Source organism: Lampris incognitus, chromosome 4 (genome assembly GCF_029633865.1).
Source record: "Lampris incognitus isolate fLamInc1 chromosome 4, fLamInc1.hap2, whole genome shotgun sequence".
NCBI classification, from domain to species: domain Eukaryota; kingdom Metazoa; phylum Chordata; class Actinopteri; order Lampriformes; family Lampridae; genus Lampris; species Lampris incognitus.
In genome coordinates this window covers 19,288,880-19,306,045 of record NC_079214.1, presented here as the reverse complement: position 1 = coordinate 19,306,045, position 17,166 = coordinate 19,288,880, and the positions used below count along the sequence as shown (strand labels likewise).

General features: G+C 44.0%; 1 protein-coding gene across 2 annotated transcripts; it reads right to left on the bottom strand.

The window, feature by feature from the left end:
- Positions 1–6,462: 6,462 nt before the first annotated feature.
- Positions 6,463–16,639, bottom strand: LOC130111153 (gonadotropin-releasing hormone II receptor-like). Of its 2 annotated transcripts, none has more exons than XM_056278205.1 (4): positions 16,347–16,639; positions 11,521–12,117; positions 8,282–8,486; positions 6,463–7,571 (listed from the first exon to the last, which is right to left on the bottom strand). In XM_056278205.1, exons 2-4 carry the CDS (start codon positions 12,067–12,069, stop codon positions 7,048–7,050), a joined length of 1,278 nt encoding a protein of 425 aa, XP_056134180.1. In that variant the 5' UTR covers positions 12,070–12,117; positions 16,347–16,639; the 3' UTR covers positions 6,463–7,047. The 2 variants fall into 2 exon arrangements, with proteins under 2 accessions (XP_056134180.1, XP_056134181.1); XM_056278206.1 differs by having other exon boundaries at positions 16,351–16,639.
- Between the last annotated feature and the right edge of the window lie 527 nt (positions 16,640–17,166).

The window sequence follows — 17,166 nt, the reverse complement described above, 5'->3', positions numbered from 1 at the left end:
CAGGTGAAAAGAAGCAGCTGGCGACTTCACATTTATCGGAGGAGACATGTGGTAGTCTGCAGCCCTCCCCGAATTGGCAAAGGGGGTGGAGCAGCAACCGGAATGGAGTGGGGTAATTGGCTGGGTAGAACTGGGAAGAAAAATGGGGGAAATCCAAATAAAACACCCACCTCAAAGTATACTCAGCACTCATGACAACAAGAAGTATTTGCCTGACCAAAAGCTGTGAACCTCTGACCGAGAATGACACTGCATTTTGAGCACACAATGGGATGGTGGATATCAGGCGTAATTGTTTGGTTTGTCTTGACCCTCAGATGCAACTTAATTGGTCCATTTGTTTTAACATTGTAGGTTCAATGTCTGTGGGTAAATACACATTAAAAACTAGCTTGGTACCATCTATGGAATTTGCTCACCAGGTTAAGTATCCTGGGAGGTGCGGTGGCGCAGTGGTTAGCACTTTCGCCTCACAGCAAGAAGGTTCTGTGTTTGAGCCCCAGGGAAGTCCAACCTAGGGAGTCGTCCCGGGTCATCCTCTGTGTGGAGTTTGCATGTTCTCCCCATGTCTGCATGGGTTTTCTCCCACAGTCCAAAGACATGCAGGTCAGGTGAAAAGGCCATACTAAATTGCCCCTAGGTATGAACGTGTGTGTGTGTGTGTGTGTGTGTGTGTGTGTGTGTGTGTGTGTGTGTGTGTGTGTGTGTGTGTGTGTGTGTCGGCCCCGTGTGATGGCCTGGCGGCCTGTCCAGGGTGTCTCCCTGCCTGCCGCCCAATGACTGCTGGGATAGGCTCCAGCATCCCTTAGAGCAGGATAAGTGGTTCGGATAATGGATGGAATGGTTAAGTATCCTAACAAGTGATACGTGATTTAAACTGATGAGTTAGATGATTATGTCAGAGGTGTCTTGCCACAGATGTGGAAATGGTGTGGTGCTGATGAAGAAGTATTGCAAAAGTATTTCTGTATCTCATGGTAGAGCATGTAAAAAAGCACTGTATTTCTCAAGGATGATCAAGTTCAATAGTCCTAAAGTGCTTTGTGCAGGTACTTGTTGGTTAATGCTTGCTTTGCTACTACAGGTGCTTGTGTGTCAGAGTTTAAGTATCAAACAGCCTCAGGATATGTGCTGTTCCTGAGGCGAGATGTCCAACACTTAAGACTCCTTCCCGCGCAGAGGGGTTTGAAGAGGGACCTGGCAGGGTGAGAGGGGTCCGCCATCACCTTCTGCGCCTTGCATCTGGTATGTTATTCACATACAGAGGAGACCGCGGGGAAGGTCACAGCCAATCTTAGATGCTAAACGTAGCACTCCTTCCAATTGCACCCTCTCAAGGGCAGTTGTGTTACCGTACCACACTGTGACTGAGAAAGTGAGGACACTCCACAGTAGCCCTGTAAAAGTACAGCATTGCCTCCTCAGGCACACCAAATTTTTAAGCTGGCACAGAAAGTGAATCCTCTGGCGGGCCTTGTGGCTGACATTGACCTCTCACTTACTTCAGTGTGTGGCATATGGTGGTGCCAAGGCATTTAAAAGTGTCAACCCTCTTCACTATCTGGTCATTGATGACCAATGGAGGGAGGACCTCATTACCCCTCTGGAAATCAACTATCGTTTCTTTTGTCTTAGCGATGTTTAACTTAAGTTAAGTTTCCTTTATTAATCTTCTTGGGAAATTAATTTACAGCAAATTAACCCATCCGAGCTGTGATGTGTGTAGCTAGGAGCAGTGGGCTTCCGCCTTCATGCTGCACCTGGGGACCAACTCCACTTCTTTTCCCATTGCCTTGGTCAGGGACACAGACAGGAGTATAAACCCTAACATGCATGTTTCTTTTTGATGGTGGGGGGGAAACCGGAGCACCTGGAGAAAACCCACCGCAGACACAGGGAGAACATGCAAATTCCACACAGAGGACGACTTGGGGTGACCCCCAAGGTTGGACAACCCCGGGGTTCGAATCCAGGACCTTCTTGCTGTTAGGCGACAGCGCTAACCACTGGGCCACCATGCCGCCTAAAACCAGGTTATTTGCCTTACACCCCGCCACTAAGGCTCCCACCTTAGCCTTGTAGGCTGATTCATCACCATGCATTATCATGCCTGCCACTGTTCTGTCATCTGCAAATGTAATAATCTGCACAGATTCAAAATGGGATACACAATCATTGGTATAACAGCCCACAATACCTTATATTCAGGTATTATAAAAAGACAATGAACTATAAGTCAAGGAAAAGCTGCTTTGTTGCGTTAAAGTTCATCTCATATTCATGGCATGGTTATTGATTTGTGGAAGTCACTTTACAGGGAAGAAAATTTTGATTTTGATGCTAGAATTACAGTTTAGGAGAGATTGCAGATTACGGATTAAAGAGTATGGATTCAACACCTCTGTATCAGCATAGATGAATTAGGACCAAGCCTCCACAATGAACTAGTGTTCTGTATCTGGGGTTTACTTAGTAATCCTTAGTAATCCTTTACTTAGTAAAGTAATCCTGATATTCTTCATGGATAAACTAAGCAATTGGTTCGAGCAAGCCTCATTAAGTACCTTCTTACTGTGTTTGATAAACACATACATTTACTCATCAGTGCAAGGAAAAACATGTCACAGGTGACCCTGGCATTCATCAAGAAACATTTGTGATGTTGTGGAAATTAAATAGATGTATTCTAGACGTATCAAAAAAGGATGGATTCTGGTAGGTAGATTTTGAAACCTTGCGTCATAACTAATTTCTCCGGTATTAATGTTGTCAGTGCAAGCAGGACCACCTGGCTCTTAAGTATTTAAGAGGCTGAAGTGGAAAATGGGCATTGAATCTATTCTCCCCCTCTCTCTGTGTGACAATAAATAGCCTGTGCCACTTGAGCAATTTTGACCTGGAAATGGTTCCTAGTAATATGAGCACTTGTTTGTTTCCTGTTGAAAATTGTCTCATCTGAATACTGCTGTAATACAGTCATGGTGGATGTTCCTGCGCCCGAAACAAATGCTGACATGCAATTTGCCAAGTGGAATTTTGCAAGCAGATTCCAGGAAGTATTTATTCATTCATTTGTATTTTTTATGCTTGGACCAGCCTTGCAGTTTTTTGCTTTCTTTTTTTTTAATCAGGCCCAAAACCGCTCCTCTAAGTCTCCAGCTATGTAAAAGGAGAAAGGAAACCTGCACTGCATAAAAGAGATAATCTAGCATTTTAACTGAACACAGCAATATCTCTGTGCCCTACAGTCCCATGGCCTATTTAGTTTGATGCTTACTCTTTTGAAAATAATCTCGGCGACAGGGGTTAACCTATTGATATTCACATCAGGCAGCATGTCGAATGCTTGGCCATGGACGAAGGGTCATTTCCTCATTAAATATCTCATCACAATCAAATCACATCTGGGAATGATGAACTTCCGAGAATTCATCAGCCGGGCCGTTTCTATCTTAGAAGAAAAAACACAGAAGCATGGGTAAGTTTATGCATTTTCAGAGCACATGGTTTGGCCACTAATCTTTGCCACCTGTTTGTATGCAAACCACAAGATTTTTAAAAGTCGAAAATTCCCCATGAGCAAGATCAGTAAGCTTGCAGGAATTTCTTCAGGGAGCCACGTTGCCTCCTTTTGAGGAGAAGAGGCACACTGCCAGCTATTCCTGGCCTTACCCTGCTCCTCTCAGCTAGTCCAAGATGAAACCACATCACCACGGAACACCACAAAAACCTTATACTGCCTTTCCTGTCCTCAGCCATTGTAAGCCCTAGCCAATAAACACCTACAATGCAAATGAGTGGAAAAGGCAAGAGCCCGTATGCCTTTTACTCTGGACTTTACATTTCTCTGGCACTGTCGGATACTGATTAATATTCATTCCCCTTGTACACACAGAACAGACTCCCATAATGCCTCCATCGATGCCCCAGGCCGAAGCAGGAGAGATCATAAACTGCAAGCAGAAACATCAACTGAGGTAGTATTTCTGATGGAGTGGCCCACTTCCGTTAAGTGGGCACTTGTGGTGGAAGCGACCCAGGTGTCCCACAGTACCAGTGCTCCTCTTCTGGGCTTTTGAGTCATCTCTTATAGGAGCCATGGAGGAGAAGGCGAAGACGGAGAATAGGGAACAAGCGAGCGAGAGAGATTGGTTGGCGTTATGAGGCTGGTGGGTGAGTCATTGTTTACTGATCACGTCTGACCACTGATGGGTGCCTCTGTATGGAAGAGAACCTGTGTTTGATATGCACCTGGAACCAATCATTTCTAAAAGGCTTTGTTTTTTGCTTTTGTTTTTGTTTCTTTTTTTTTAAATTCGACAAATACCTCACACCACTCAGAAGCTCTGTAGCACAGGCAGGCCATTTGTATTGCACAGAGCCACGTCATATAATATTGTCAAAATGTAATTCGTCTCGAATAATCAAGGGAAAGGAATAAACCAAGTCTGCATCTGCTCATCTACCGCCTTTTTAATTTGGTGTTGACATCTTGCCCATTTGTAGATGTCAAATTATTTGTTCCATATGAAGACCCAATACACAAAGAAAAAGTCATCATAGGCTTTTAATGTTTGTATCATTCACATATCAACTCACACAGTATACTACAAGTAATTATGTAAAAGATACTAGTCAGTGGTACATTCGGGTACCATGGCGGTCTGTTCCGTTGCCTACCAACATGAGGATCGCCGGTTCGAATCCCCGTGTTACCTCCGGCTCGGTCGGGCATCCCTATAGACACATTTGGCCGTGTCTGCGGGTGGGAAGCTGGATGTGGGTATGTGTCCTGGTTGCTGCACTAGCGCCTCCCCTGGTCATTCGGGGCCCCTGTTTGGGGGTGAGGATGGGGAATTGGGGGGAATATCGTGATCCTCTCATGCACTACGTCCCCCTGGTGAAACTCCTCACTGTCAGGTGAAAAGAAGCAGCTGGCGACTCCACGTGTATCGGAGGAGGCATGTGGTAGTCTGCAGCCCTCCCTGGCTCGCCGGAGGGGGTGGCACTGCAAGCAGGACAGCTCGGAGAGTGGGGTATTTGGCCAAGTGCAATTGGGGAGGGAAAAAAGGTATATATATATATATATATATATATATATATATATATATATATATATACCTTTTTTCCCTCCCCCTTTTTTCCCCTCCCCCTTTATATATATATATATATATATATATATATATATATATATATATAAAAGATACTAGTCAATGTAATTTAAAATGACTATTCCTCAGCTCCATTGGGGGAAAAAATAACACAAACAAATTTACATCAATATACATGCGAAGGCAGAGGGAGAGGAGGAACAGGAGATGATTGACTGTTGCAACGCTTTCTTTGGCTGGGTCGAGTCTGCTGCAAATAGAAGCTCGATTAGTGTGTCTTCAACTGAGACACTCATAGGTTACATCCATGACTGGCAGCTCACACATATGAATTGCAAATGTTTTTGTCTAATTGTCTAAGATTAATTCTCAGTGGCTTCATCTGGACTTTGATGACCTGTCCTACAGATGTCTGCTGAGATCGTGGCACGCCATGGGATTATTTCTCACACTGGAAAGAAGGCAGTGAACGAGAGATGATTTGACAATTGAAACAGATGATAGATTTCGTACTGGCATTTTCTCATTCCAGTCCACTTTGGCTCTGGCATGTGGACGCACTAGCATGTGACTCAGATAGTCCTCCATACAAAGCCAGAAGGGTTATCTGACACTTATTACAGCTGCATTTCACAAGCCACTGGGTTTCATATTTGGTGTTTTTCATCTAGATGATGATGAAGATGAAGATACTTTATTATCACTGTGCTTAACATACAATGAAATTTGTTCTCTGCATTTAACCCATCCTATTGTATAGGAGCAGTGGGCAGCTGCAGCGCCTGGGGACCAACTCCAGTTCTTCTTTCCATTGCCTTGCTCAGGGGCACAGACAGGAGTATTAACCCTAACATGCATGTCTTTTTGATGGTGGGAGGAAACCGGAGCACCTGGAGGAAACCCACACAGACACGAGGAGAACATGCCAACTCCACACAGAAAGGACCAGGGATGGGCTGGGGTTCGAATCCAGGACCTTCTTGCTGTGAGGTAACAATGCTAACCACTGGGCCACCGTGCCGCTCTTACTATACTTACTATAGTTAGTCTCCACTTTGATAAGACATATGAAAGAAACACAAACACCTTGGTTGATATCTTTAACATAACTCAAACCAAATCTTACTCAAGAGGCAAATCCCAGAAAGTCAAATGTCAAGAGGCATATGTTTACTAAATGTTTTCTTTAGGTTTTGATCTAATCCTTCTTATCTAACAGAAATCCAGTGAAAATGACATTTGCTCTCCATCTCCTGCTTGGCAGTAATTTAGGTCTTCAAGGACTTGGATAAATTGAGATCCCTGATATATACCCACATCTGAATCAGAGCCTACAGCCTTAGAATTCAGGTCTTTTATGTAGGATTTATTACATTTCAAGCCCATTTGAAGAGCGGGCTTTTATTCATTTCTCATGGAGGTGTCAGTTCATCCTGCTCCAGGTAGCCAGGGCACACAAATTACATTTTAGTCATTCGTTATGAGTCAACCATGATATGGCTGACTTCAACAGCTCCTAAAACAATCTAGTACTCTGAAACTGGCAACACTAAGAACACCACGAATTACACTAAATTCAAGGTAACCGAAATTTAGCATTTAGAAAGCATCAACACATTTGTTTTGAAATTGCAGTTACGTGATGTTGTGACATTATGTTGCTTTTATGCAATATTTAAATATAGTAATTTGAACAGTTCCCCCCTTTACAGTTAAGACAAAGAATGTAGGTTCCAACCGTAGGTGGTTATGATTTCAGTTTTTCACATACAACACGATTGTACACATACCAATTTGGTGTCTAATATAAACCAACAGGTGAACATTATTCAAGAAAGAAACGACCCTACATCAAAAACACGTAATAAATTACACAGTAACATAATCAGGATCGACATTTCTTGGCTCAGATCTGCCCTGATTTCTACCCATCGTATTACAGTATATTGTCCATACTGGACTGGTTAGGGTCCCTGTTAGCATCCCTGCATTCTGTTGGGTGGCTGCTTTGGGGTGACTTGGACTCTGGTTCAGTGCAATCACTGCACGGTCCCATCCTGCTCTGGCCAGCAGTAGGCAACTGTCTTTTCAAGACCACTGAATTGGCATTAAATCTGAAAGATCCCGTTATAGCCGTGCTACTCTCCAGATCCGACATCCTGGTGGCATTGCGGTAGTATCTTTTGAGCCCCTTTTGGAAATGAATGGTGAACAGGCCATAGATGATTGGATCCAGGCAGGCATTGAAAAGCCCGAAGATGAACAGGATGTGGGTCAATGAATGAGAGACCTTGCCTTCCAGGTTCTCAGGAAAGAACCAGTACCACAGGCCCAGTAGGTAGTATGGAGTCCAGCAGACGATGAAAGATATGACTATGACGATGCTCATTTTCAGAGTTCTCATCCGCGCTTTGGGGATGTTGTTCTTCGAACGCCGCAGATGCACTTCATTTGAAGACACTAAAAGAATGAGAGATATCTATTATCGATGGCTCACAGCAAAACAAAACAAAATAAATCACTTATTTATGTCCTGCCCCCCAGATAGTGTATGATGTGGCAAATGTACTTGGTTTTTTTGTGATCGACAATTTTTATTTTTAAAAAACAAGGACACAACACAGAAAAAGAGGAAGCTGTGAGCTAATTGAGGAATGACTATGTCAGCCCAGTTAAGGCCTTCATCTGATGTGGGTTTTGTCCAATTAAGAAGCTTCTGACTACAGTAGACCAAGTGATAGATAAAATTAGGTAAGGCTATGCCCCCCCCCCCTTCATCCCAGGCCTTTGAGGGAAAGTCGTTCGGATATGATGGGATTTGTTTCCCCGTAGTCTTATCAAGTGTGGAAACAAGCTTTTCTTTATGATGACCGGGATATTTTGAAAAGAGGAGAAACGTTTGGGGATGCTTTTATGCTTGTTTATTTTAGAGTAAGCTTCTTAAACATTACATTTATTTTTTTTCTTTTATCTCTCACAATCCAATACAGTCTGTAGATACTTGCTAGTCCATCTTTTGTGTTTGTAGCTGCGAATTAAAAAAGCAAAGAACAACAACATGCTTTCCTTTTAAAGTTTCCATTCAGACACATTTAAAACAGCGGCCATACATGGAAAAAAGACAATACTGAGATCAAATCCCTGACACGTCAACTTTAGTGCAAACTTACAGTTGTTCTTCGTCATCCGCTTTGAGATTTCGCAGAAGATCCTGGTGTAACAGATGATCATGATCACCAAGGGCAGCATGAACAGGCAGGAGAACGTGAACATATTGTAGGCCGTCTCTTGCCAGTGGGCGACAAAACCCCCGCGCGTGGTGCACTGAGTGAAGTCCTCTGGATGGGTGATGGTCACGTTACGGAAGAGGAAAATCTGAGGACGGGAATGAATTATACTCAGAAAACATGTTCACCGCCACCGGTCATACCTTGCGTGTGTGGGTCATGATGTCATACGGTGTTTACTGTCCATCAAGTTAAAGATCTTAGCCTCTCATGTTCTGCTTCTGCTAAGTAATCTACTGCTATCAAAATTGGTTGGCTAAGAACCTGCAAGTCTGGAAGGAATTTTAAAGTTTAAAAAAAAAATCCTGAGGTAATTCAAGATTAATTTTTATTCTCTATGATTTTTTTTAAACAAGGCTTTTTTTTAATATAATTTCTACCTATTAGCAGCAGGTACATATGTTACATTGTGTCTTTGTGGATTTAAAGAAAGCATATGACAGGGTGCCCAGAGAGGAGCCGTGGTATTGTAGTATGAGGAAGTTGCAGAGAAGTGTGTAGGAGTGGTGCAGGATACGTATGAGGGAAGTGTGACAGTGGTGAGGTGTGTGGATGGAATGACAGATGGGTTCAAGGTGGAGGTGGGATTACATCAAGGATCGGCTCTGAGCCCTTTCTTCTTTGCAATGGTGATGGACAGCTTGACGGACCAGATCAGGCAGGAGTCTTTGTGGACTATGATGTTTGCGGATCACATTTTGATCTATAGTGAGAGTAGGGTGCAGGTTGAGGAGAGCCTGGAGAGGTGGAGGTATGCACTGGAGAGAAAAGGGATGAAAGTCAGTAGGAGCAAGATGGAATACCTATGCGTGAATGAGAGGGAGGACAGTGGAATGGTGAGGAGGCAAGGAGTAGAGGTGACGAAGGCGTATGAGTTCAAATGCTTGGGGTCAACTGTCCAAAGTAACGGGGAGTGCAGGAGAGAGGTGAAGAAGAGAGTACAGGCAGGGTGGAGTGGGTGGAGAAGAGAGTCAGGAGTGATTTGTGACAGAAGGGTACCAGCAAGAGTTAAAGGGAAGGTTTACAAGATGGTTGTGAGACCAGCTATGTTAGTATATGGTTTGGAGACAGTGGCACTGATGAAAAGACAGGAGGCAGAGCTGGAGGTGGAAGAGTTGAAGATGCTAAGATTTTTATTGAGAGTGATGGAGAAGGACAGGATTAGGAACGATTACATTAGAGGGACAACTCAGGTTGGATGGTTTGGAGACAAAGCAAGAGAGGCGAGATTGAGATGGCTTGGACATGTGTGGAGGAGAGATGCTGAGTATATTGGGAGAAGGATGCTGAAGATGGAGCTGCCAGGAAAGAGGAAAAGAGGGAGGCCAAAGAGGAGGTTTATGGATGTGGTGATAGAGGACATGCAGGTGGATGGTGTGATAGAGGAAGATGCAGAGGACAGGAAGAGATGGAAATGGATGATCCGCTGTGGCGCCCCCTAATGGGAGCAGCTGAAAGTAGTAGTAGTAGCAGCAGGTACATACGTATGTTCCAGGGTAAAATGATCGGAAAGGATGTAGGAGACTTACGCCTAGCAAAAGTGTAAAATATACCACAAAGTATTTCTGTTAGAGAACGGTGGCATCTATTTGTCTCTACAATCAGGGGACAGCTTCTTTAGTAATTGGAAATACACACGCACACACACACACACACACACACACACACACACACACACACACACACACACACACACACACACACACACACACAAAGAATGACTGGGCGTCCGGGTAGCATAGTAGTCTATTTCGTTGCCTACCAACATGGACATCACTGGTTCGAATCTCCCCGTGTTACCTCCGGTTTGGTTGGGCGTCCCTACCGACACAATTGTCCGTGTCTGCGGGTGGGAAGCCGGATGTGGGTATGTGTCCTGGTCGCTGCACTAGCGCCTGCTGTGGTCGGTCGGGGCACCTGTTCAGGGGGGAGGGGGAACTGGGGGGAGTAGCATGATCCTCCCATGTGTTACATCCCCCTGGCGAAACTCCCCACTGTCAGGTGAAAAGAAGCGGCTGGCGACTCCACACGTATCGGCGGATGCATGTGGTAGTCTGCAGCCCTCCCCGGATCAACAGAGGGGGTGGAGTAGCGACCGGGACAGCTCAGAGAGCGGCGTGACTGGCCAGGTACAATTGGGAATAAAAATAAATAAAAACAGTGACTACCAATACATCTGGAAGTGTAAACAAAACACAAATAACTGAAAAGTTAAGGTAATAAACGGTTACTGATATAAGTTTGCATCAAATTCACCTATTTCTGTTTTCAGCAAAGTATTTTATCTCTAAATGCGATTTGGTGGTGTTCATAAATATAAAGCTGCCTTCAGAGAATCATATGAATGGTTCACGTGGTGGGACTTTGCTTTGAGGAAGTCCAACAGTTTGTGAGATGAGAATTCATCTCTACTCATCATGTAGCATGAAGACGTTTGATTCTTCTGTGGAGGACAGGCATTGGGGCCACATCCAAAAGAAAGGCTAATAATAATACACAGAACACACTGTATAGAGATTTATGTAACCTTTTTCCCACTATGTGTTAAGAATCAGTCTCTTGAGCTTTTCAACCTTCACATGAAGGACATAATGAGTGCACTTATACGAACCAATTTGGCAGATAAACCAAGGACTGCTCGTGGCACCCATGTGCAAATCATATACTGAAATTGGGCTTTTCAGGTAGGGTCAAAGGTCTCCGCTACAATCAAAACACCAGTTTGAGGCTTACGTTATTTTCTTCATATCTGCTATACCTTCTTGACAGGGAGCTCTGCTTCAGCATAACTTTGGTGACCTCTACAAAGCTTGTACATCCACTTTTGCCCCTTTTTTTCTTCTTCTTTTGTCATGAACTGCCGGCATTGTCCCCCATATGGGGAAAATGGGTCTGGACCCTATGACCAGAGCAACGCTTTGAAAAATGCATCATGAAAAGTCAGTACTGTGTCGATCTTGATATGAAAAATACAACTTTTTTCCCCGTTTCGTGAAAAGTTTGCCAAGCTAAAGGAATTCTACGGCACATTAACACTAAACCCTTATTCTAATTGAACCAGACAAGCCACGCAGTGCTTTGACCCCCCTGCCTCGGTTGCCAGCTGAGCTGCCTGACCTTACCTGAGGGACTGACAGCACAGCGCTCATACACCATGCCACAGTCAACATAATTCTGTTCCTCCTCCTAGCCTTGTTGATAGCCAGAGGGTTGAGGATGGCCGACTGCCTATCCAAACTGATCACCACGGTGATGAAGGCACAAGAGTACATCGCCTGCAGCTTAAGAAACATCAGAAGCCTGCAGGCAAAGTCCCCGGCAAGCCACTGGACTGTGATGTTCCACACTGCATCCACGGGCATCACAACGAAGGTCACCAGTAGATCAGCCACCGTCAGGTTGATTATCAGCACCCGGACATGGGATTTACGCTTGCCGTTGCTGTTTGCTGCCCATAATACAGCCAGATTGCAAAAGGTAGATATGCCGCACAGAACAAAGGTGATGATCACTCTGGCCTTGGCGGCCGTGGAGAATGTGGGCAGCTGCATAGCACTGCCCCCTGATGTTACGTTGCTTTGAGGCCATGACCAGTTGCAGCTGGAATTCATGACAGATGCTTTTGTCTGGAGATACATGGTCACGACGGGTTGATGGAGAGTGGCATTCATTTTACAGCTGTTGTACGGAAGGTAGCATTCTCCTCATGAAGGCCGATGCTGTTTGCAGTGGCGAAGCATAAAGAGAGAAGAAGAAAAATGTGAGTCATGTCAAAAAGTGGACGCACATCTACATGTATACGCACACATACCACTGAAATACATGGCAGGAATGAATAGTATAATTGCCTATCATGAGGAAGTAATAAGCGTACAGCATGTGTATACGCCTTTCTTTTTCACCTCACTGAGCGGTGAGGCGAAAAGAAGGAACAGTTTCCAACAGTGTGTGAAAACTTGGGAGATGCACAAACCATTTTAATTATATGACAATAAGCAAACTAATTCAGTGTCTGCAGGCTGTTGTATTTGTAGTGCTTATAATTATTATTGTAATATTGTAATAATATAGTAATTTGTTAAATAAAAGCTATTGAATGAATAATTTACTTGATAGCTATAACTACAAGGAAATATGGGGGACGACACTATATATATATATGTGTGTGTGTGTGTGTGTGTTATTTATTTATTTATTTATTTACACACACACACACACACACACACACATATATGTGTGTGTGTGTGTGTATATATATATATATATATACATACATACATACATATTCAGCCTCTTTACTCAGTAGTCTATGTTTGTGGTAAATAGTTCACACAATGTGTTTTCCAATAGTTAATTTTTGTCCATTACGCCAAATCAATTATAACAGTAATTTCAGCTAACTACATTTATAACTGTGTATTAATATCTAAATTCTGTAACAGTTTTCTAAGATGAATACTACAAAGATACTTCACAAACAAGACACATGAGATGAGAACAATGGGGGGGGTTGATTGACAAGGATAAACTGTTGTGAAATAAGCTATTTTTGATTACAGGTATGCATGGGAAGAATGGTCATTTTCATAAGATCCCAGTCGAAGCGACTGATTTCCATAGAAGAGGAGCTGCAGTCTTCCTACTGACAGTCAATGATAGTTATGACAGCGGCTAATGGGGCATGCGTCATCCCTCCACAGCAGATGAGGGAGAATTTGAATGAAGTGCTCTTCATCAGACAGGAAATGACTCAAGTTCAGCTTCGCATACTAAACTGCTTCACATTCAACCTATTAGAGGCCTGGTTGCTGCTAAATTTAAGATGCTAAATTGGTTTTTGTCATGTTTGTATCCTCACAAAACACATGTTGGGCTAGTTGTTGTCAGTAGTTGGCGAGTAGATCACATGTTGCAGTCATCAGAATATGGATCATTTTTAATGGGTGGGTCGGTCAGTTGGTACGGAACACGTTTAAACTGAATAACCTTATTATGATTTTGATAGGCACAAACGTCTTATTGGTTAATTCGAGGTAATTGCACTTAATGGTTATTACTGTTGACAACGAGGCGATGATCAAATTGGGGCTTGCAAAGCGTAATAATTGGCCCCTTTTTTCTTTATCTCCCGAAGGCATGTATACTGTAATCCGGTCCAACAGCTGAAGAGGAAATAATTTAAGTGTAACTCGGTGTAATTTAAATCAGAGTAAAATGGATGCTGCTGCCTAACAGATTTGGTTACTAAATAACAGTTTTAGTCAGGTGATCAATAACCATTGATGGATTACATTTCAAAACGTCATCCTGGCCTTGCATGTTGGTCATCTATAATTTACTGTAAAAGTGCCCAGCAGTGCTCATTCCTTCACATTTACTCACAGAAGACCACTGTTTCACCTATAAACTTGTATTATACGTTTGGTCGTGTGTGTGTGTGTGTGTGTGTGTGTGTGTGTGTGTGTGTGTGTGTGTGTGTGTGTGTGTGTGTAATCTCACAAACTGCTGGACCTATCAACCTAAAAATTTGTGCAGTTATGAGTGTATGATGAAGAACCTCTCGTGGTTGCGATGATTCAAAATCATCGAATCGTTTGTTCTCGCTATCGCCGCTCCCCCTCTTCATTCTCTCTCTCTCTCTCTCTCTCTCTCTCTCTCTCTCTCTCTCTCTCTCTCTCTCTCTCTCGCTCGACCAACGCTGCTCTCTGTCGCTGCGTTGTCAAAGGTGCGCATGCGCGACGCACATGTACGGCGTACTCGGATCGGCCAGCGACATGATTAAAAAAAGTTAATAAAATAATGCTGACAATCCACAAAAAAAATGTTTAAGTCATAAAGGAACAACTTCCTCTGGGTTGCAGTCAAAACAGGAAGTGTTGCACGTTCTTGTCGCTGCCCGATCTGAGTCAACTGTAGATGTGAGTCCGGCATGAGCCAGCGTAAACAGTTTCTCCAGCTTTATTATATTATGAAAATAAAGACAGAGTTAGGGTTAGACCAAAATAGTGGCATAGGAAACCTTTTCTTTTTGGAAAGTGCAAGTTCATGTTAGACTTGGTCGCATGCGTGAGACGGTCCGTCTAGGGGGCTGCACATCCACAGACTGACAGGCAAAACGTTTTATTAGGTAAATGTTTTAGCTTGAGTGCTGCATATTTAAAAACTCTTTTCCATATTTCCTGATCAATCGACCTGGGCGCTGTGCAAAAGTCTTATAATGGCAAGAAAAGCACCGGTGTTTCTGTCCGTGTGTGCGCGTGCATCTGTCCGGAGCTAATCTCGCGTACTGCTGAGCCTGTCAGCCTAATACAATGTTGCACAGTTGTGACTGTAAGGTCAAGGACCTCTCGTGGTTGCGGTGATTCAAAACATTTGAAAACCCTGTTTTATACCACAATTGAGTGCTAAATCCTCGTCTGTCTGTTTTTTGTTTTTTGTTTTTTTGGTGCCTTAATTCGAGCCCTGGATAAGGGGAGATACGCCTGGCGGGGATTTGCACTCTACTGAGTGTGTACTCTTCTAGTTTATGAATAAGGCTTTTCAGGGTAATTTTACTGAAGCCCCCCTCTTTTCTTTTAATGAATATTACAAATAGGTCACCTAACAGGCATATCCCACAACAGTGGACACCCTTTGCCCTTCTCTCTGCCGGAAGACAAGCCCTCATGTCCCCCATGATGAACTCAGTGCCACATGGTTGTAATGATCATGCGGCCTCTGTAGAAGTTCGGGGCAACGTGCTACATTTAAGGCAGTTTTCAACCAGAACTGCGTTATTGTCGAGGCAGAATTACAAACAGACGTCGGAGACGCTTGCTTGTCGTTGTGAGTCTTTGACTGCATAGCGGTAGTCGGTGGCGCTTTAAAGGCATTCCGGTGCACACGGTCTGCAAACGCACTACACGTAAATCTATGCCTATAGGGTTTCTTTCTTAGCCTGCACCACGTTTTTCTCATGTGCCACCAAGGGCCAACATCATGTTTCCCCCCCACATACACACACACACTCACACTGTAACCATAACCCCAAGAGCATACAAGCAAAACACATGACGTGATATGGTGTTATGCAGGGAGAGAGCACCATGCTGATGCCCCGTTTAAGTCTATTGCCTTTGCTCAGGTTCAGATCACAGGTAGTCTGGTTATTTTGCTTGTGCTCAGGTTCAGATCACAGGTAGTCTGGTTATTTTGCTTATGCTCAGGTTCAGATCACAGTTAGTCTGGTTATTTCGCCTATGCTCAGGTTCAGATCACAGTTTGTCTGGTTATTTTGCCTATGCTCAGGTTCAGATCACAGGTAGTCTGGTTATTTTGCCTATGCTCAGGTTCAGATCACAGTTTGTCTGGTTATTTTGCCTATGCTCAGGTTCAGATCACAGTTAGTCTGGTTATTTTGGTAGGCAAAAAATTAAAATAAAGAGAAAGAAAATAAAAAATACAGCGTCCAGAGTGGAGAAGTTCATGATCAAACATCCCCAGAGTGCCAGATATATTCCAACATTTCAGTATAGGACTAAATACTCCAAATAACTAACCCCAACAAACAAAATGCAGTCTTAAGAGGGAGGAAGTGTGTTGATCCGTTGTGACACGTCTTCCTGCCTGTCAAGGCGCCGGTCAGGCTTAGCACGAGGGCTTGGGCTGTGTGTGCTGTACGTTTGGGCTAAAGTAGGAAATTATAGAGAAAAATGGACAGGACACCATCTTCTATGTTTGCCTGAACAAGCCTCTATTTAGGTTTCTCTGACCAAGACTTTAAAGTCAAGTCAAGTCAAGTCAATTTTATTTGTATAGCCCAATTTCACAAATTACAAATTTGCCTCAGTGGGATTTACAGCAACACAACACCCTGTCAAATATGTATGTATTATATATATATATATATATATATATATATATATATATATATATATATGAATACAAATAAACACTGTACTGTACCTACCTACAATAGGATGGAGTTGGAGAAGGAGATCACAAGTAGTTGCGCCGTTTGCGCACCGACAAGTCCGGGAAAGTCAAGTCTCTCAAAGTCACGAGAATAGCGACGGTCCGCCGGAGCTGCGCGCTTGTTTGTTTGTTTGTTTGTTTGTTTGTTTTCTTATGGCAAGCGCGGATGACTCGTGCGCTCGGGGGCGGCTGCGGGGTAACGCGTGTAGAGAGAGAGAGAGGAGCGGTGTTAGCGGGGCTCTCCATCCCGCCGGTGCCCCCTCCCCTCCGGCTGCGCTGTGCGTCCTGTGTGCGCGTCCGAGCCTCTGCTGATGGTCCGGAACTGCGCAATATAAACCCCTCGGGGTGTGGCTTTCCGACGGAATCATACTTTCTGAAAATATGACCGCTGCGCCCCCCCATTTTTCCAATTTTTACGCATTGGTGTCTCCCGTGACGCGTATAACATCCATCTGCAGCTGCACGCGTGGCGCTTTGAGCTGCATATGAATTTGATCGACTGACACGCGAGGCTGTGCTGTAGCCCCGCACACTGATGGGTTGCGTGTTTTAAAATGCTGTACCTCTGGCAGTCTGTAGGCAGGAAAGCCTAACCCGGGCTGCTAAGTAACTCTAAAGATCCGTTGTTCCCGCGGCTTCTCTGTAACTGGATCATTCCGCCTCCGGGCAGGCCTAATTGCTTTAATTGGCTGACGGACTCCAGCGACGTGTCTGAATCCAGACGCGTTGCCGTGTGGTCCCGCGCCCGTTGGCATGCTTTTCCTGCGCGCTCACCTGCACATGTATTGCCACAACCGCTGTTGTCGAAGATGTGT

Excerpts from the sequence above, each read along its gene's own strand:
- LOC130111153 (XM_056278205.1), bottom strand. The coding sequence starts at position 12,069 with ATGAATGCCACTCTCCATCAACCCGTCGTGACCATGTATCTCCAGACA. Across the intron at positions 8,487-11,520 it reads CTGTGCTGTCAGTCCCTCAG|ATTTTCCTCTTCCGTAACGT; the intron begins GTAAGGTCAGGC and ends TCCCGTCCTCAG. Across the intron at positions 7,572-8,281 it reads GCGGATGACGAAGAACAACT|TGTCTTCAAATGAAGTGCAT; the intron begins GTAAGTTTGCAC and ends TCATTCTTTTAG.